Here is a 20,923-nt window from a genome sequence, read left to right as displayed (position 1 = left end):
AGCTACAAAGAGAAACCCTGTCTCAAAAAAACAAAAACAAAACAAAAAAAAGGCACATCCCTTGGGGCTGTGATGGGAAGAGGTCTTCTGGTTTACTAGAAGGGAGGCCTTCTCAGTGTAGCCCTGGCTGTCCCAGAAGTCCCTCTGTACACCAGGGTGGCCTTGAAGGTGAACCACGACACCCTGCCTACAGTTTTTAAACTTATTCTTATGTGTGTGTATGTACATATGTGTATAGGTCGGGTCAACTTTCCCTCCACCACGTGGGCCCCAGAGGTTTGATGGCAGAAGCCTTCACCCACTCAGCCATCTCGCTGGCACAATCTCCTGGTTTTGATACATTAAAAACACATCTCTTTTCATTCATTCATTCATTCATTCATTTATTTTTCCTGGAGCTGAGGACCGAACCCAGGGCCTTGAGCTTGCTAGGCAAGCGCTCTATCACTGAGCTAAATCCCCAACCCCTCATTCATTTATTTTTAAATAATTATTCTTGTGGGGTGTGTGTGTGTGTGCACACACACACCTGTGAGGAAAGAAGAGAACACTGAGTCCCCTGGAACCGAGTTACAGTTGTAGGCTGCCGGGCACAAGCACTGGAAACTGATCCTAGGTCCTCTGCAAGAGTAACAAGTGCTTGTAACTGCTGAACTATCTCGCCAACCCTGTAAAAAAAACATATTCAAGGGCTGGTTTGGAAAGGCTCAGTGGATAGACACTTGCTGCCCAGGCTAATAACTTTAGTTTGATCTCTGGGACCCACACAGTAGAAGAGAACTGATACCCTGCCCCCATGTGCATCTGTGGCATATTTGTAAACACACACAAAAGTAAGTGTAAAATTTTTTAAAAATTAAAAACCAGAACCACTTTGAGATTTATAATATCACCACCACTGGAGAGGCAGAACCAGGAATATCAACACAAGTTCAAGGCTAACTTGCTCTACATGGTAAGTTTCACGTCCACCTTTAAATCACAGCTTGTCAGGCTGGAGAGGTGGCTTAACAGTAAAGAGCACTCCTTGCTCTCATAGATGACCTGGGCTTGGTTCCCAGTGCCCACCTGATGGCTCACAACCATCTGCAGCTCCAATGCCACAGGATCTAATGCCCTCTCCTGGCCTGAGGGCACCACACACACACACACACACACACACACACACACACACCAGACACACACATACACACACACACACACACACTGCTCATAAATACAAGCACTCTCAGGTCTTTAATCCCAGCACTCAGGAGGCAGAGGCAGGCGGATCTCTGTGAGTTCAAGGCCAGCTTGATCTACAGAATGAGTTCCAGGACAGGCACCAAAACTACACAGAGAAACCCTGTCTCGGAAAAATAAATAAATAAAATAAACAAACAAACAAATGATAGACAAATAAATGCAAGTGTTCATGTATATAGAATATATCTAAAAAATTATCTAATATAGAATATATCTAAAAAATTATCTAAAACAAGATATATATAATAAAAATCCAGGTAAGTAAGGCTTCCCTGCAAACTTGACTCCCATTCTGAGCCTCATCTCATACTCCTATGCCCAGCATCACCTTCTTACCTCCCTGTTTAAGAAAAAGAAGAGAAGCCGAGAATGTAACTCAGTAGGTAGTCTTGCATAAAAAAAAAAACCCACATAAAGCAGGTGCTGCTAACATGTCTGCAATTCCAGCACTAATAGAGACAGAAGGATCAGAAGTTCAAGGTCATCTTCAACTACACAGTGAGTTTGAGGCCATCCTGGGTTCATGTAGACCCTGTCTCAGGGCTGGGGAAATAGATGGCTTATCTGTTAAGAGCACTGGCTGCTCACAACTGTCTGTAACTCCAGTTCCAGGAGATCTGACACCCTCACACAGACATACATGTAGGCAGAACACCAATGCACATAAAAATAAAATAAGTCTTAAAAGACACCATCTTAAATTGGAAAAAAAGGAAAAATACAAGCCAGGCATGGTAACTCATGCTTTTAATTCTAACACTTGGGAAGCTAAGGCAGAAGAATTGCTCTGAGTTCAGAGTCAGCCTGAGCTAAAACAAAAGGCAAGACCCTGTCTTAAAAATTAAAAAAAAAAAAAAAAAAAGGATGCCTCTCCTTTGAAATACCCACACCCACTCTTGGATGTGTCTCTCCACTTCCCCTCAAGCACCCCTCCTCTCTTTTTGTTTTTGGGAGTTTTTTTGAGATACTATGTAGCCTTACCTGGCACAGAATTTGCTTTATTGACCAGGTTGGCCTCAACTCACAGAGATCCATCTACTTCTGCCTTCCAAGCACTGGCATTAAAGGTGTGTGCCAACATGCCCAGCCACCCCTCTCTCTGTTAATCTTTGTGCTTAAAATCTATACTAAAAGTGCCAGGCATGGTGGCGCACACCTTTAATCCCAGCACCAAGAAGGCAGAGGCAGGAGTTTGAGGTCAGCCTGGTCTACAAAGTCAGTTCCAGGACAGCTAGGGCTGTTACACAAAGAAACCCTGTCTCAAAAACTAAAAAAATAAAATAAAATAATCTATACTTAAAATCCCTTTCTTTTAATATACTCTAACTCTGCTTCCAAAACTTAAATTTTTTTTTTTTAAAAAGAAAAAGCTTTCATTCCCTACTACAATGTAACATTTCCTGAAAGAATTTGGTTGTCCCATGGTAGGCCACAGGGAAGAAGGAACATGCTCCGGGGCTGGAGGGATGGCTCAGTGGTTAAAGACCACTTGCTGCTCTTGCGAAGACCTCAGTTCAGCTTCTCCTACCCAAATGGATTGTCTCAAAATGACCTGCAACCCAGGCCAAGGGAGCCCTCTTCTGGCTGTCACGGGCACCTTCATGCACACAGTACACACACAGACAAGCAAGCGCACACTCATAAAATTCAGGGGGGGGGGGTGCCTTATGTTCTAATGATGTGGTAAGTGTTGAACAACCAGCTTTTAGGGACACCGATTTGAACGAGGAATCTGAAGGAGTGCCAGGCAAAGTTATACACACACACACACACACACACACACACACACACACACACACACACACTCCCCCCACCTCCCTCCCTAATAGAGTCAAGACTGTCAAAGAAAACCAATCCTATAGCTGCTGGTTACCATGTCACCACACCCACCTATAAGAGAGTGACTCTCAGCCAAGGGTAGAATAAACTTCCTATGAAATTTTGCCAAGCACACACAGCAGGGCCTCTGGCCATTTTGGATGCTTTTTTTTTTTCTTCTTGGAGACATGGCATTTTACCTGGGAGAAGGCTCTTTACATTTCCCAGTCCTCAGAGCTCTGTACTCCTGTAGTACCCCTTTGTCCTGTCCTTTGGGAACCACACAGCTGAGGCTCCAGGGTGGGCTAAAGTGTGTTCTTGGACTCAGGAGCCTCTCTGCCTTTTGCTGGCAGGGTTTAAAATATACAAGTAAATCCCCAGGCACTAGTGACTCACCTAAGGTCACACAGAAGACCACTGACTCAAAAAAGTCCAAGTCTCTCTGCTACACAGTCTGGCAAAGAAGACACCTGCTTTGGGTTACCGGGAAAGGATAAGATCTCAGTGCCAACCCTCAGAGTAGCTTGGGGTCTGTCCCAGCAGACTGAGTGCAAGCTCTCTACCACAGAGTGGAACTTCAGCAGTCCACTTTTCCTCCCCAGAGCAGCCCCACAGAAACTTCCACCTCAGCCCTCTCCGGAGCCTGCCTATCTCAGCCCAGGCTAATTTTAATCCCTCCCTCAAACAGCTCTCTGACCAGAGCTCCCCAGAGGCCCCTTAAATAGCAAGTTCTCAGCACAAAGTTTCCTGCTTCATGTGGGAGTGGGGCATGGGCTCAGGGATCTTTCCTTATCTCCAACTCAGATCCTCCTTCCAGCCCTCTCTCTGGGCCACAGGGCCCCTTTCCTCTGGTTTCCATTGTTGATGTTCAGGGCTCCCAGCACATCCCTGATTACCCTGACAGAAACAAAGCAGTTCTAGATTAGGTGACTGGTCCCATATGCCAGGCCACAGGCCCTTTGCAGAATCAAGTATGGGAGGCTAAGTCACAGGAAGTATAACCTGAATATCCACCCCAGTCAATCACATCCTTCTGTTGTACCCTTTGTTCACAGAGGGGCAGGAAAGTTAGAAAGAATTGATAACTGGCCTTTGGTTTTCAAGACAGGGTTTCAATATGTATCTTGGGCTGACCTTGGATTCACTGTGTAGCCCAGCTTGACTTCAAACTCACAGCAATACTCTTCAGGAATTGGGATTTTAGGTTCGTGCCACCACAATCAGCTTTGCTAACTTTTATGAAGCATATAACTTGGTTCACCGAGGAACAGTTGAGTGAGACCCAGATACCCAGACTGCTGTCTGCGCCTCCAGCAATCCACTTGGGCAGTTGCATTATTAGCCCATATACCTGGGTCTCCTTCCCAAGCTACTTATTCCAGATGATAGGCAAGTCAGAGTGATGAGAAAAGAAAAAGCAGAAACTAGCAGACTAAAGGTAGAGAGAAGTATGAGCGCAACAGGCTGGCCTGTAGTACACAGAAGAGAGGAGTGTCTGGAACCCACCGGTGGCTGTTTCCACCATCAGATCCTACACAGCCCATGCACTCCAGGGCCCCATCTCATGGTAACTTCTTGTGCGGTTCCCTCTCATCCTGCCCTTTTCTTACTTATTATCAAGAGATCATCCATCCTTCAGGCTGGGTTTCCTCACCCCCCATTCCTTCCCTGAAGTCTTGCCATGGGCCTTAGCACCCTTGCCTTGTATCGCTCCCACAAGTCTAAGCTGGTCTGGCATCCTGACTACACAAAGCCTTAGAGACAAGAAACAAGTCTCAAAACTTGTGCACCGTCCAAAGCGTTGACTCAGGTCCTGTCACTCAAGACTTCTCCCCTTCTTCCATATTCAGTTCCTCTAAAGGAACTTACCCAGAGACCAGATGTGGCCCAGCAAGGCAAAAATGGTACTGCCAACAGCAAAGACAGCAGGCTGTAGCTGGATGAGAGTTTGCATCTTATCTTAGACTTTAGCCTAGGAAAGCTGCTCCATCCTTGTGAATGTTTCGATCTACACAACACAGACAAAAACCACAGAGACCAAGAGCTACCCTTATTCTATGAACTCATTTACCTCCACAAACTCTTACTTGTGAGCTACCAAGAGCCATCTGTTTATAAAGGTCAGTCTAGAGCTGGCAATGTAGGTAGATGACTGACCTCTAGAATCTTTAGCTTCTCTCTTCTCCAGAGGAGGCAATAAATACTCCAGGTTTAAAGCACCAAAGAGATCACTAATTCAACTTCCTCATTTAACAGATGAGGGGAAATGAGTGTGACAATAGAGCTGTTCAAGGCAGTGTGGATACTTCAGTACATGCAGCCTAACCAACCACTCCTGCACCCCAGGCTAGCATGACCTATTCCTTCTATAACACTTTTTGGTGCCAGCCTCAGGGAAACTGGGCCATCAGGAGAAGCGACATACAGACCAGGATTTGGCACTAACAGCCAGCTGATACCACAATAAAAAAGGTCAACTGAGGCGCCGGCGGCGCCGGCGGCGCCGGCGGTGGTGGTGGTGGTGGTGGTGGTGGCGCACGCCTTTAATCCCAGCACTCGGGAGGCAGAGCCAGGAGGATCTCTGTGAGTTCGAGGCCACGAACACACACACACACACACACACACACACACACACACACACACACACACACACAAAACCACACACGCCCCTTCAAATTATTTGAAGGAGGCATTAGGGGTGGGTTCACACCATCCCTAGGAGGGCAGAAGGTACCACACTTGTTTTCTTGGGACTCTCCCACACATCTCTTCTGGAGAAGCAGCAACACAATCCAAGGGACTATCTCCTTTCTGTCCCGAAAGGCAAAGAACAACTACATCACTTTTAGAATGGCACCTTCAGGCAGTGGTGGTGGTGAACCTTTAATTCCAGCACTTGGAAGGCAGAGGCAGATGGATCTCTGTGAATTCAAGGCCAGCCTGGTCTACAGAGTGAGTTCCAGGACAACCAGGGCTACACAGAGAAACACTGTCTCAAAAAAAAAAAAGGCAATTAAAAAAAGAAAGAAAGAAACAGAGTGGCACCTTCACGGCAAATAAGCGCAGACACATAGTTACATTCTCAGCATAGCTAAAATGTAAGTTTGCAGTTGGTGGAAGGGTGACTACAGAGAGATGGATGGAGAACCCTTGGATGGTACACACTGAGAAACAACTCTCCTAACGGAACCTGTGCGGGGTGGTATGCCCATACACAACACTACAGAGAAGGTCATCCAGTCTCTACATCAGCCAAGAGGAGAACACCCTTACTGGAGGTCCCAGCTGAGTCTAGGGCAGACAACCAGCAACCCAGCCCCCACCAGAACTTCATTTCTTCCCAAAGACCTTGGGACTCCCAAAAGTGCTCTTCTCTTATGCAAGCCTTACAGACTCTGGGAGTGTGGGAGTGGGAGAAGTCCAACTTCCACCTGCTAAGTCCACACCACAGGCTGTAGTTTGTTGGCCAACTTCTTGGGACTCTCGAGAAGGGCCTAAGTGCTCTTAAGCTCTTTTTTCCCTGTCAGTGCCAATATCCATGACACAGGACAGAGGCAGTTCCCTACTGCAAGGTCTTCAGGGTGGAAACTACCCCTCCTGGTAAACAATTTAAAAGATTGGTTTGGTTTGGTTTTTTTTTTTGAGACAGGGTTTCTCTGTATCCCTGGCTGTCCTAAAACTAGCTCTGTAGACCAGGCTGGCCTCAAACTCAGAGATCTGCCTGCCTCTGCTTCCCGAGTATTGGGATTGACGATGTGTGCCACCACAGTTACAAAAGGAGATTCTTGACGACACTGTCTAACCCTAGACAAAGGTGTCTTCTTCCTGTTGCATGTAGCCTTTCTGGCCAGATGTCAACATTTTTTTTTTCTTGAGGCAGGGTATCATACAGTCTGGCCTTAAATTCCTGAATCTCTTACCTCGACTTCCTAAATGCTTCCTAAAGGTCTGGCTACAGTTCACTTTCTGAAGAATAGTTAGAAGGGCTCTAACAAGCCCATTCACATCTACGGATCAATGAAGGTTTTCCTCCAGACAAACAAACAGTTGTTTAGAGAGATCACCCTGGCTAGAGAGATGGCTCAGCAGTGAAGAGCATTGGATGTTCTTCCAGAGGTCCTGAGTTCAGTCCCCAGCACCCACATGGCGGCTCACTACTATCTCTATTAACTGTAGTCCCATGGGATCCCAGTACCCCGTCTTCTTGTATACAAATGTACATGCAGACAAAACACTGGAGGTAGCCTGATGGTCAAGAATCAAACAGCAACTGCTCAGACCTCCCTCCTTTTAGGGGCTCACACAGGGTCCTAAAAGGGGAGGTGGGGAGTCCTCTTCATTAGAGGTACTATACTCAGAAATATGATAGGAACCTAGCTGCTCACTAAGTCTGTAAAAGAGGGATAGAACTGACACAGTGGATTCCTATTCTCCCAATCCTGTTTTTTTCTTTTTGTTTTCTGAGACGGGGTCTCATGGACTCCAAATTGGCTTCCACCTCCCTATTTGTTGAAGATGACCTTGAACTCCTGACCTCCTGCCTCCACCTCTCAACTGTATGCTCAGCTTCTTTTCTACACAACTTTTTTACACCTCACAAAGACCTCCTTCATACCAAGCATTAAACACTCACTGCTCAATTACTGTGGCTAAGAGGATGGGCTCCATAAATGCCAGATTTTATTATCGATGGAAAGAGTAAACACTGCTTTCAAAAACAATGTGACACACACGGCCATTAAATCCTCTTACCCTTTAACTCTGAAGGACAACCACAGCCTTCTTCAAACCCCAGCCTTAGTAAAGCCAAGACAGGACCTGGGACTCAAGGGATCGCTATGTAGAGGACCAAGCCTTCTTCCCTAAAAATGTTGCTAAAGAACACCTGGGCTAGCTAGCCTGCAATTCAGAAACCCCACCAATCCGCTAGGCAGCAGTCTGCCCTGCATAAATCTTTGCCACCAGGATTGGGACTCAGGGAGAAGGTACACACAGGAACACTTTGACTTGACAATAAAAATAACAAATGAGATAAAATTTACACACACACACACACACTATGTTACTATGCAAAACCCCTCTCTCTATATATGTATGGATGTACGTACATATAATTTTATATAATTCTCATATAGCCCAGGCGAGCCTCCAACTTGTTATGTAGATGAGGATTACCTTGAACTCCTGGTCTTCCTGTCTCTATCTCCTGAGTGCTGGAATTACAGATGACAGATGTGTGCCATCACACCAGCTAAAAGTGTTTTTGTTGTTGTTGTTGTCGTTTTCTTTTTTTTTTTTTAATTCAATCTTGAGCTGGGTGTGGTGGTATACAAGAGGCTAAATCGGGAAGGTGGTGGGCTCCAAGTCAGCCTGGACCACATACTAAGACAGTGACTCAAAAAAGTCAAGAAATAAGCTGGCATGGTGGCACACAACTTTAATCCCAGCACTCAGCAGGCAGAGGCAGGCAGATCTCTGTGAGTTCCAGGGTAGTCTGGTCTACAGAGTGAGTTCCAGGACAGTCAGGGCTGTTATACAGAGAAACACTGTCTCAAAAAACAAGCAAACAAAAAAGTCAAGAAATAAAAAGAGACTAGCATGCTGTGCCACCATCTCAGATTGCTGATGTGGTGGCACAGCATGCTAGTCTCTTTTTATTTCTTGACTTTTTTGTTTGCTTGGTTTTTTTGGGGGGGGGGGCAGAGGCAGGAGGATTTCTGTGAGTTTATGGCCACTCTGGTCTACATAAAGAACCAAGACAGTTAGGACTACATAGAAACCCTGCGTCAAGAAACCAAAAAGGAAAAGGAAGAAGGTCTGGAAGAGGGCTCAGCAGTTAAAAATGCTAGGGTACATCATGCCTAGTGATCCAAATTCAACCCCGAGGGCCCAGTGCTGTGCATTACTAATCCCAAAACTACTACAGCAAATGGTAAGGAAAATGGTCCTGAAGCTTGTGGGATAGCTAGCCTGATGTATGAAGTGCCACAGAAACAAGAGAAATAAAACTCTGCCTCAACAAGGAAAGGCAAGTGACTCCCAGAGTTGTTCTGATTGCTTCATACGTTGTGACCACTAACCCCCAACACACACACACACACACAGTAAAAATTAAAAGATCATTTTAAAAACGGTAAGAGAAAAACACAAAATTATTCCGTACATCTTTTTTTGTTTGTTTGTTTGGTCTATCTGCAGACCTAGGGATTGAACCCGAGGCTTTGTGCATGCTAACCAAGTGCTCCCCACTGAGTTATCCCCAGAAGTCTTTTAGCATCTCTAAAAGTCAGAATTCCAACTGGAAAGGGAAGGCTGCAGAACCATCCACTCCGTCAAGTTCCGCCTACTCACGGCTGGAGCTAGGGCTCCCAGTGTCATCTGGATGGAAAACACTACTTAGAAGGGGGAGGGGAGAGGAGGGAAATCCAAACTGGGAAAAACAAGACTCTTGTAAGCCCTTCCCACATCCTTCCCCCACTCTTAGCCCTCAGCAGTAACCTAAATAAAGAATATTTGAGCTGGAAGATACTATATTTTTAGATGAGAAAACCAGGACCCAGGGGTCCAGTGAGCTGCTAGCAACCACTGCACATGTGAAAAGTAGCTTTAAGGTCACCAGGTGCTTGGCTCATCAGTCTGGAAATGCCCATTTCCAGACCTTGATCGTATTATGCCGGTCTGCTTAGACCCCAGTGGGAAGCAGCCTGAGGCACCCAGGGACAAGTAGTTCTCAGCTTTTGACCAAAGAAGAGAGTAACAGCACCTTGCAGAACACTGACGGGGGGCGGTTTGATGCTGTGGTTAGTCCTAAGCACAGCTGGTTCGAAGAGGTCAAAGAAGCCAGCCAGCCATGGTAGCTCACACATGTGATACCAACACTCTGGAGCTGAGGCGGGAAGACAGACAGAGACTTTGAGACCCACTTGGGAGTTCTAAGACAGGCTCAAGCTGGGCTTGGAGGCACACACCTTTGTCCCCAGCACTGGAGAGGCGGGCTGATCGCTTTGAGCTCCAGGCCAGTATGTCTACATAGCAAGTTCTAAGGTAGCCAGAGCTATACATATTCATTTAAATGAATAAACGGACACACGGACACATGGGTAGGAGGTAAAACTGACAAGACTGCCACCTCCAAAACCAAAAACACTCACCACCTTATAAAGATACCATCATAACACCTGGATGTGAAGTGATCACCTCAGGAGCAACTCCACTGAGAAGAATCAAGACACTGGACTTGGGCTTCCCCTCCTGCCCAGAAGGCAACTGCCAACCAGACTCAGAAATGCAAGGAAAGCCCTAAGAATTATCAGAAGCCTAGGGTGAAGTCCCAGGCCTTTTCACCAACTAGGACAAGTGGCTGCAGGCCTCCCTCCTATCTCAGCTATAAACAACAGTTCCCTCACTCCAACAGTCCAAAAACCCAAAGTTTTCCCTTTTTTCCTTTCTAGATGGTCTGCCACCATTTGTCCCACACAGGCCCTGAACTCAGCCATCTAAATGATTCTCCCCTGTCAACCTCTCAAAGCATCTAGGACAGCAGATACATGCTACTGAACCCGTATTACCAGACTCCGTTTATGCACTGCACATAGCGCAGTAAGAAGAGCAGTAAAGAACCACTCGCCAACTCCTCTGATAATGGGAGGGAGAGAAGGTGATGAAGACTCAGGGTAAGGGCTGGGCATGGTGGCACAGGCCTTGAATTCCAGCACTTGGGAAGCAGAGGCAGGTGGATCTCTGTGAGGTCCAGACCAGCCTGGGATACACAGTGAGTTCCAGCCTTACACGGAGAGACTGTCTCAAAACACAAACAAACCCAGGGTAAGATGCAAGCATTGCCTTTATCCCTCTCCTGAGAGCCTCAGTGCTTCCATCTGCCCACAGGAAAGCAACGGGAGTGCTGTACAAAGGGACAGAGAAGGCAAAACTGAGAATAAGGCAAAAGCCAGGCGGTGGGCCTTCAGGCCACGCTGGGCCCAGAGCTACGAGGGGGGCGGGTCACTGCTGGGCCAGGGCTGAGGTTGCCAGGTGGAAACCTCAGGGCAGCCACACCCTGACCTCAGCGGCCAGGTTTTTTTTTTCTTTGGTGTGCTCCAGGGTAGAGTAGGATTCTGCTTAGGTCCTAGGCTTGGGCTTGGCACAGCAGCTATTCTCACCCCTCCCAGGGAAAGAAGGCCCTGAGTGAGGCCACTTGACGCGGGGTGGATGGAATGTAGCAACATGGCCCGCAGACCCAGGACTTATAAGGTACTAAGAGAGGACACAAGGAAAGAGCAAGCAGTACACAGTGGTAGGCAGTGGCTGTGAACCCAGAGACACAGGCTCCCTGGAGTCCAGTGCTCTGAGGACATGCTTCCGACGGAGCTCTGGGGTGGCTCAGGGGCCACTAACTCACTAACCAGATCTTTTCCAGGCACTTCATCCCACAGCTGTCAGTCGCCATCACTAAATCAGACCTGGCGGGAAGACCTAGGCCTCAGTGTCTGTCCTGTTATTCTGACTGCCCGGCAAACTCCAGCCCCCGATTACATATCCTCAGAGGCTGGCTGTGAGGGTGTATTCCGACCCACACTTTGTGGTTATACTCATCCATATGAACCAACCACACTGGCTTGTGAGCCTGACGCTCCTTTTGATGTAGCAGGTGAAACAGGTACTGGCCCCCATTTTACAGACAAACCAGCTCAGGGATTAGATGGCCTGTGACCTAGAGTTGCCTGGAAAATCTGGGGCTCTTCCCCTCTAGGCTGTAAAACATACCCTAGAATATTGACTACATCGAGGAGTGGGAAGGGCAGAGACTGGGGACAATCGAGCTAAGGTAACAGCAAGTTATCTGAGGGGAGAAACAGAGCTGGTCGTGTATAAAGTACTATGTAAGGCTTCAGACTTCATCCTCGAAGCCAGCCCTAGCCTCAGGAGAGAAGGCTTCATGTTTTATGAACACAATCAGTCAAAGCCTGTCATGTGCACTGACCTATGTCTCGTTCAGAAAACCAGAGCTGACATGAAGTGCCATGCTGTGCTGAGTGGGTGCTACAGCAGGATGCTGGAGACAGATGCAATGGGTCCTGATTTCCATGTGGCTCCAGGCAAAACCAGAGGCCACACCCAGAGGCAAGGCTCCCTGGGCATTAAAGGAAATCTCACAAGTCCACCTACTGCCCCATTCCTCCTGCTGCTGTGTGATCAGCTATCATGATCTATCACTTGCCTATATGCCTAGCAGCTTAGTCACTGTTCTATGGCTGTGAAGAGACACCATGACCAAGGCGCTCTTACAAAAGGAAACAATGAATTGGGGCTGGCTGACAGTTTCAGAGGTTTAGTCCATGATCATCACGGCAGGAGCATGGCAACACACATGACACTGGGGTAGCTGCTGAGTGCTACATCCTGATCCACAGGTCAATAGAGAGAAAGAAAGAAACACTGGACCGGATGTGGGCTTTTGAAAACCTCAAAGCCCACCCCTAGTGACACACTTCCTCCAATAAAGCCACCTCCTAATCCTTCTAATCCTATCAAAGAGTTCCACTCCCTGGTGACTAAGCATCCATATGGCAAGGGGTGGCCATAGTCAGGTCGTGGAGAGCTGACATGGAGCTCAATGTGGCTAGTGCTTATGACCAATAGCAGAACAGAAGCAGCAAGCCACGGCAGGGCAGGCCAGGCCACTACACAGCAATTCAGCTCAGTTCTGGACGGCTTTGAATCAGGGACTGCCTTCTCCCTCTCTATTGGTCCAGGACTCAATGGGATAAGTGGCTTAAAACAAAGAAAAAGCAGAATCTTCCATCCACGCTGTGGCCCTACTTATGGAACTTAGCAACACCAACCCAGAAGGTGGAGGAAGCCAGCATTTTCAAACACTAAATGGGGTATCCTGCCACTTTTACTGAAGGAGTTTATCAGCTGTAGGAGTTCCCTGGCAGAATTTTTGGGGTCACTTATGTATACTATCATATCATCCGCAAATAGTGAAAGCTTGACTTCTCCTTTCCAATTTGTATCCCCTTGATCTCCTTTTGTTGTCTTACTGCTCTAGCTAGAACTTCAAGTACTATATTGAATAAATATAGGGAGAGTGGACAGCCTTGTCTTGTTCCTGATTTTAGTGGAATCGCTTTGAGTTTCTCTCCGTTTAATTTGATGGTGGCTGTTGCCTTGCTGTAAATTGCTTTTTTATGTTTAGGAACGTTCCTTGTACTCCTGATCTAAGACCTTTATCATGAAGGGGTGTTGGATTTTGTCAAAGGCTTTTCCAGCATCTAATGAGATGATCGTGTGTGTTTTTTTGTTTCTTTCAGTTTGAATATCTCTAGGATGGCAGTAGTCACTTGAGAGCCAGACCATTCATTTCTTTAATTAAGATGCACAGAGCAGTCTGTGGCAAGGGGGTCCCATGTACAAATGACTAAGGGTTATGACTCCTGTAGAGACTTTAAAATATAACTGAGTCGTTTTCATTACTCCTAGACTATGGCAATTCTAAACATGTATGATAAACTCAATCTTTCGGCTGGAGCTGATCCCTCACCTTCCACTGCTGACCAGTCTTAGGTTGCCATCAAACCAAGAACAAACGGCCTGGACTCATTCACTAGGTCCCTCTACTTTTGGGACACAAACATGACCCAGAGCACAACCCTCAAAATTTGTGGTTGCATGATGATGATTTAAACCCAGGACTCCAGAGGCAAAGGCAAGCAGATCTCTGTGAGTTTGAGGCCAGCCTGGTCTACTTAACAAGTTCTAGTATTACTAAGGCAAAGACCCTGTCTCGAAACAAAACAAAACAATTTTTTTTTCTTTTTGGGGGGCCGCAAGGGTAGATGCTCAGACACAGGATATCTGATTGGCAAGTACAAAGCTCTGGGTTTGATCACCAGCACCAGGAAAAACAGCAACTGATTACAGACACCTTTTCTGCTCTTCCCCACCCTACCTCACCAGCCCTAATGTAAAACAGAAGCGGTACAATATGTGGTTGAACACTGACTCTAGACTCACCACTTAACAGCCCTGTGAAAGCAAACCTCTCTCAGCTCGGTTTCCTCTTTTACAAAAGTGATAATGTAAGGACTTGGCAGTGCTATTGTGAAAGTAGGAATTAAGATGGAGAGATACTCAGCACAATGCCCGGGGCACACACTCTGCAGACAGGCTTACTCTTCTTAACCATCTACCTCTCTGAGCTGAGAAGACAGACACATTCGCAACGGCCCCTAGACAGGAGACTGACCTCCTCACAGAATCCTCCACGGTCCACTTGCCTGGGTCATGCCTAGGTAAGTGCCTAGAAGTATAGAAGACTTCCTTCCCTCATACTGAAAAGCTTGCCAACAAGCACCAAGATGTTCCACGGTCTTTTAAATGTGTTGTTGTTGGGGGAGGGGGTTGTCTTGTTGTTTGGGGAGTGGGGTTCTTTGTCTTTTGTTTTCTCTGTGTAGCCCTGGTTTGCCTGGAACTTGTTGTATAGAAGAGGCTATCTGCCTGCCTCTGCCTCCCAAGTACTGGGATTAAAAGGTGTGGGCCACCATGCTGGTCTTTTGTGGGAAGAAAGGGTCTCAGTAGCCCAAGGTAATCCAACTGTGGTGGTCTGGAAAAAAAAAAATGGTCCCCATAGGCTCATATATTTGAATGCTTAGTCACCAGGGAGTGGCACTATTTGAAAGGATTAGGAGGTGTGGCCTAGTTGGAGGAAGTGTGTGACTGGGGGTGGGTGGGCTTTGAGATTTCTAAAGCCATGCCAAACTCAATCCCTCCCTCCCTTCCTTCCTTCCTCCCCACCTTGCTGCCATGCTTCCCATTATGATGATAATGGACTAAACCTCCTAAACTGTAAGCAAGCCCCTGGTTAAATGCTTTCACTTTTTTCTTTTATATGAGTTGCCTTGGCCACAGTGCCTCTTCACAGCAAGGGAACACTGACCAGGACACCAACTTACAATACAGCCAATGACCTTGAACTCTCATCCCTCTTGCTACTTCCCAAACGCTGAGATTTGAAGCACTCAACACCACATCTAGCTTTGTTTGGCTTTGGTGTGTGTATTGAGGCATGCTCTTGCTCTGTAGCCCTCACTGGCTTAGAAATCCTTATGTAGCTGGCCTTGAACTTGAGACAGTCTTCCTGTCTCTACTTCTTAAGAGCTGGAGTTACATGCATGAACCATCATGAATATCTTTCAAATGTTTCTGATGTCAGAGAAAAGGAGAGATGGGGGGGCAACTGCTAAAAGCCCTTACTGAGCCTGCATGATACCTAAGTCCAATTCCCTGCCCCCACCTGTAATTCCAGTCCAGAGGATCTGATGCCCCCTCCTGGCCTACACGGACACTATACTCACATACAATGACTCACACATATACTATATACATAACTAAAACATAAATTGGGGAGGGGGGGAAGATGCCAAGCCACACACTTAACCCCAGAATTCCTTTAGACCAACGGTTCTCAACCTTCCTGATGCTGCAACCCTTTAATACAGTTCAGTCCCTCATGTTGTGGTGACCCCCCCACCATAAAATATTTCTATTGCTACTTCATAACTGTAATTTTGCTACTGTTATGAATCACAATGTAAATATCTGACATGCAACCACGAAGAGGTCATGACCCACCATTTGAGAACTGCTGATTTAGACTAACCTTCACCTGTCCATCCCTGCAGGCCTAATACCCTCCTACTTACCCACACCTCAGAGGAAGATTAAGCTCTAACGTCTCAGAAGTGTCAGGGACCTGTTTCCTGACATCCTCTGACACCCCAGCCACTATGGGAAAGGAGGTTAGCAACCATAGGTTCAATTGCAGATACCTTGGCCACTCCTGACATTCTACAGTTTACAACTAGGTTAACATAAAACTTCTTTACAAGCTGGGAGTGGTGGCACATGCCTTTAATCCCAGCATTTGGGAAGGAGAAGGAGGAAGAGGAGGAGGAGGATCTGTTAGTTTCAGGTCATCCAGGGTTAGATGATGAGACCCTGTCTTATAAACAAACATCTTTAAAGTCTTAGAAACATATCCTCAACTCAGGAATCCAAATATTATACTTCAATGACCTAAGGATGCTTCCTAATTAAAAAGTACTGTAGATTAATCCCAGCACCTGGGAGACAGAGGCAGGCCAAGTTCTAAACCAGCCAGGGCTATTAAAAACAAAATTACTGTAGGGACTGGGATGCAACTCAGTGACAAACCCCTTGCTTAGCATAGGTGATGCCTTGTTATCAATCCTTAAAACAAAACAAATACAAAAAGTAACTATAGCCAAGTCTCCAAACTCAAAAAACTCAAATTACATGTTGGATAAATGTAGCTTTATCAGTGTCAATCATACTGCAATAAAGTAGTTTTCAGTAACACTGAGTGTAGCAGCACGTATCTGTAATCCCAGTTTTTAGAAGGCTGAGGCAGGAGGTTCAAGAATTTGAGGTCATGAGGACTGAGCTACATTGTTTCAGGTCAGCCTAGCATGCTAAGCCAGCCTGGGCAATGTAGCAAGATCCTCTCAATATATAAACACCACACACATTGCTCTCCAGAGACACTAATACCTAGCCATCCAGGACAATCACTAGGATTATCCAGTAGAATCACTAGAATTTAAGCAGGATTTTCAGGGTCTATGTGACATTACCTGGTACTCCATCAAGGCCCACCTGGAAGAGGATATAGCCTTAGACCAAACAAGAACTTCAGCTTCTCCCCTTAATTCCCCACTGTCCTCTTTAGCCTCCAAAGGGTATCAAAGCTTTTAACACATCTGCTCAAGTGCAAGAAAATGGCAGTTTCCTCCCTCCTTCACATGCTCTCAGGCTTTTCATGATGTGGCGTTTGCTATTTCTCCACGTAGCAAACTACTGGTAGTTACCCAAATAAACCATGAGGTCTCATAATCCATGCGACCCTGCTCCCCAGCTTTGCTTTTGAAATATGGCCTCACTATGTAGCCAAGTTAGCCTTGAACCTAGGATTCTCCTGTCTCTGTCTTGGGAATCATCCTTTGACCTATGCCATACTTTTTGGAATGCCCTTTCCACTCACTACACAACCTCTAACTCTACTCATCCTCATCTCAGGGAGAGCTAACCTCTAACTTCATGGTGTCATTATGGTGCCACTGGATTAGACACACCACCACTGCCAGGCAAGTCCTCCTCACACACACACCCCACCCCCACCGGCAACCTTTCATCTGTATCCCAGAGAAGGAACCTGATGCTCACAATATGGATGAAGCTCCTTGGGTAGAGCAGGAAGCAAGCAGGGAAACCTGACTGACTGCAAGAGGCAGTTCAAAGTAAGGGATTCCTCCTAGCACTGAGGAAATGCATCATTCTCCTGCAACCTGGTACCCTTAGGAAACGAGACGTTACAAGGACAGTAGTTTTTACTTCTCTAGGCTTGTTATAGCTAATCAATAGATGATTAGGAAGAGCCAGTTTCAGCCACAGCAGTAAATCACCAATGTTAACAGCATTATCTGGGTGATGGCTCTTAGGGATTGTAAAACTGACTGCCTGGGACCATCTAAACTAAAGCAGACTAGTGTCCCCCAAGCAACCAAAAGGAGACAGAGCTGAGAGTTCCTGGGCTACTGGCCAGAATGCTGCTGAAGGAAGGGAGACTGGAACGGACACTGGACACCAAGAGATCACCAAGCCCCCAGTTTTCTTTTATTTCAAATTTTTCAATTATATTTTAATGGTTGTTATGTGGTGGTGGAGAACGACTGTCAGGATGCATATGCAGAGACACGAGGACAACTTCCAGGGATCCATTCTCTCTCTCCACCATGTAGATTCCAAGGACCAGGTAATCCGGCTTGGCAGCCAACACCTTTACCCAGTGAGCCATTTCACTAGTTCCATTTTTTTAAATATGAAATGCTTCATGAGATTTCATTTCTTCTTTAACAGAGCCATGCTAATCGGCCCTTTATTATTCTGATTTTAGTGTCTATGCTACCCAAATGAGGACCTGCTGACCACCAGAACTCTGCTAAACACTAAATCCAAGCCCGTGTCCCTCTGCTGGTACCGCTACAGGACTCTCTGAACCATCAAGGCTATAGCATACCCCAAGGTCCATAGGAAGAGCAGTGACTCTACTTTTTGAATATCCTCTTTCCCAGAAAGGGAATTTTGAAAAGTAGCCAAGGCGCAAGGTGGTAGTGGCCCAAGCCTTTAATCCCAGCACTCAGGACGCAGAGACAGGAGGATCTCTGTCAGTTCGAAGCCAGCCTGGTCTACAGACTGAGTTCCAGGACATCAGGGTCTACACAGAGAAACCCTGTCTCGAAAACAAAACAAACAAACGAAAAAGTAGACAAGGCCCACACACTTTTTCCAGCTCTTCGGTGTGACCAACGTTTAATTCCCACCCAGAACCGTGGGTCTGAGGATCTGGTCAGACATTCAGTATGAAGTCCCTGCTGAAGGCCAGTTTTTTAAGAGATGCAAGATTGGGGTTGATCATTGCGCAACTTGAGGAACCACTGCCCCCGATCCCAATTTCAGCACAAGGGGTGAGAAAACAAGCTGAGATCACAGACACACCAGCAAACAACACGCACTCATCACTCCCCCAATTCTCATGGGAGATTCTAAAATTCAGGTAGTTCAGGATGGGGTGAAGGACCCCAAGGGGCCTGCAGACATTAAGAAGGTCCAAAGAGGACAAAGCTAACAGAAACCAAAACCAGCCACCACTCTTTGTTACTCTAGCCAGAAAGATGCCAGACCCTCCGTTCCCATCGCTTGAGTGAAGTGAATCGTTGCATGTAATTCTCTGCCTCCTTGTGCCCAAAGCAGGATCCAAACCTAGCTCATCAAGATGTCAGGTCCCTGGTGCACTGAGGCTGGATGCAGGCCTCTGCTGCCCAACAGGAGGCCATTCGGTGGCAAACCATAGCACAACCAGCAAGAAACATTAGGGCCTCTGCGGTTTCTACCCCAGACCAAAGGGAAGGGCGCTAGGGCTGGATAACTGACCCTTGGTTTCCTGGGCAAGAGCATGCCAGGGCGGGGCAGGAAGGGTCTCTCAGCCCCGAGTGACACAGCAGGGCCAAAGGAGCTCCTGAGGAGCCCAGAAGTCTGCCCCCTTTTCATACTAATTCTGCTTGCCTGCCTGCCTAGCCTCCATGCGCAGGTATCTTTACAGTTTTCATCCCCCACATGTGCGTCGCCCTCACCAGCCCCTGAAACCGACAGGCGCTGGTGGTTCCTCGACGCGGTCTCCTAAGCCCTTCTTTTCAGCAGCACAGGGCGGCTGGACAAGATGATGTCACCTCTCTTTGAAGGGTCCCACCCAGGACAGTTTGGGGTCCTGGCTTGGCTACTAGGTCAAAGGGCGAGAACAGGGGAGACTCAGGGTTTCCAAGTTCTCTCTTTCCTGACTGTAATTAATTAAATTGCCGGCTCATCTCTGCAGAAACCCAAGTTCTGGGACTGGGAGGCAAACCCGCCCGCCTGCCCGCCCGCCTGCCCACTAAGACTACAGCTCTCGAGAACCTAGGCGCAGGGCAGCTGGCCCGGCCTCCAAGGTCACGGGGAGGGGTCAGGGTGGGAGAGCCTGAAGGGCGAGCGTGTCTCCCGCATGCCCACCTCAATAATCCCTCTCTGCTCCTTCCAGCCGGGGAGGGGGGGGGGGGTCCAGGCCACCCATGAGGCGCTCCCCAGCCGAAGCGCGCGCGCAAGCCGCACGCGGGACCCGGCGTGGGGAACGAGGGCAGCGGGCCGGGGACCCGTGAGGCCCCCCCGCAAGCCCACCTCGGGGCCACCCGGATGGCGGCCGACGCGCGCCCTTCCTCGAGCCCGGGAGGGCGGGGAAGACAATGCCGGCCCCGCCGGGCCAGTCCAGGCCGCACGCCCCCGCCAGCGGGGCAGGAGCCGCTCGTCCCCGGGGGCGAAGGGCAGCGGCGGGAAGGCGCCGGGAGCGGTGGCCCGCACGGCCTCGCGCCGCCCCCGGGCCCCGCGTGCCCTGCTCCCGCGCCCACCTCCTCGGCGCGCACCTCACGCGCGCCCAGTCCCGCCCGCCGCCGCACACCCACCTCCTCCTCCAGCGGGCCGCCGGGGCCCGTGCCGGTGCAGTGCTCGACGTCCGGCTTCACGCTGCTCATGGTGAGGGGAGCGGGGGGGGGGGGGACGGGGAGGGGGGGGGAGAGGGCCGCGGAGAGGGGAGCGGGACGCCCGGGTCCCGAGGTGGGCAGGGGCGCGGCGAGCGGTGCGCCCCCCGAGGAGCGTGCGGCACGGCGCGTGCGGAGACGGACGGCTGCCGCGTCCAGCTAAGGAGAAAGGAGAAGGGGGGGGTCACATGAAGTTTGGAGGGTGCGGGAGGCGGCCGAGGCGGGGCGGGGGAAGGCACCGGGAACCCGCGCGCAGCCCGAGCGGCCGCCGCCTCCGGCTTTTCACTGCGGCCGGCGAGTGCGCCCGCGGCGGCGGCGGCGGCGGCGGCGGCGGGGGGCGGGCGCCGGGGGAGGGGGCGGGCGCCGGAACCGGCCTCAGCTGGGGCCCGCCCCGCCCCGCCCCCGCCCCGCGGTCTCCGGGGGAACGCGCAGCCAATCCCCGCAGCCCACTGCGGGCTCGCCCCGGCCCCGGCCGCCGCGCTCCGGCCTCCCTGCCTCTCGGAGCTCCCCGGCGGGCGGGCCGTTTCCCCTCGCCGCTCCCTCGGCCGGCCGACCCCCCTCTCCCTTCCTCTCTCCCGCACCCGGCTCTCGCCGCCGCCGCCGCCCCCACCACCCCGCCACTCCCTTCTCCAAGGCGAGTTTTTAAACTTTGATGAACTCTTCCAGAGAACTTTTCTTAAAGGAGCCGCGCGGGCTTGGGTGGAGCTGGAGGTGCC

The 20,923-nt window shown here is 49.0% G+C and overlaps 1 protein-coding gene across 2 annotated transcripts in view; it reads right to left on the bottom strand.

The window, feature by feature from the left end:
• Nucleotides 1-20,226, bottom strand: part of Rbpms2 (RNA binding protein, mRNA processing factor 2) — a 33,309-nt gene extending 13,083 nt beyond the window's left edge. For both annotated transcript variants that reach the window (XM_052712605.1, XM_052712616.1), the window contains exon 1: nucleotides 20,133-20,226. In XM_052712605.1, the coding sequence (XP_052568565.1) occupies nucleotides 20,133-20,201 (69 nt within the window). In that variant the 5' untranslated portion in view covers nucleotides 20,202-20,226. The remainder of the gene's footprint in view (nucleotides 1-20,132) is intronic.
• Nucleotides 20,227-20,923: the final 697 nt, after the last annotated feature.

Source organism: Peromyscus californicus, unplaced genomic scaffold (assembly GCF_007827085.1).
Source record: "Peromyscus californicus insignis strain IS unplaced genomic scaffold, ASM782708v3 Scaffold_11__1_contigs__length_118956290, whole genome shotgun sequence".
NCBI classification, from domain to species: domain Eukaryota; kingdom Metazoa; phylum Chordata; class Mammalia; order Rodentia; family Cricetidae; genus Peromyscus; species Peromyscus californicus.
The sequence above is the reverse complement of the archived record's forward strand: the minus strand, read 5'-3'. Positions and strand labels throughout refer to the sequence as shown.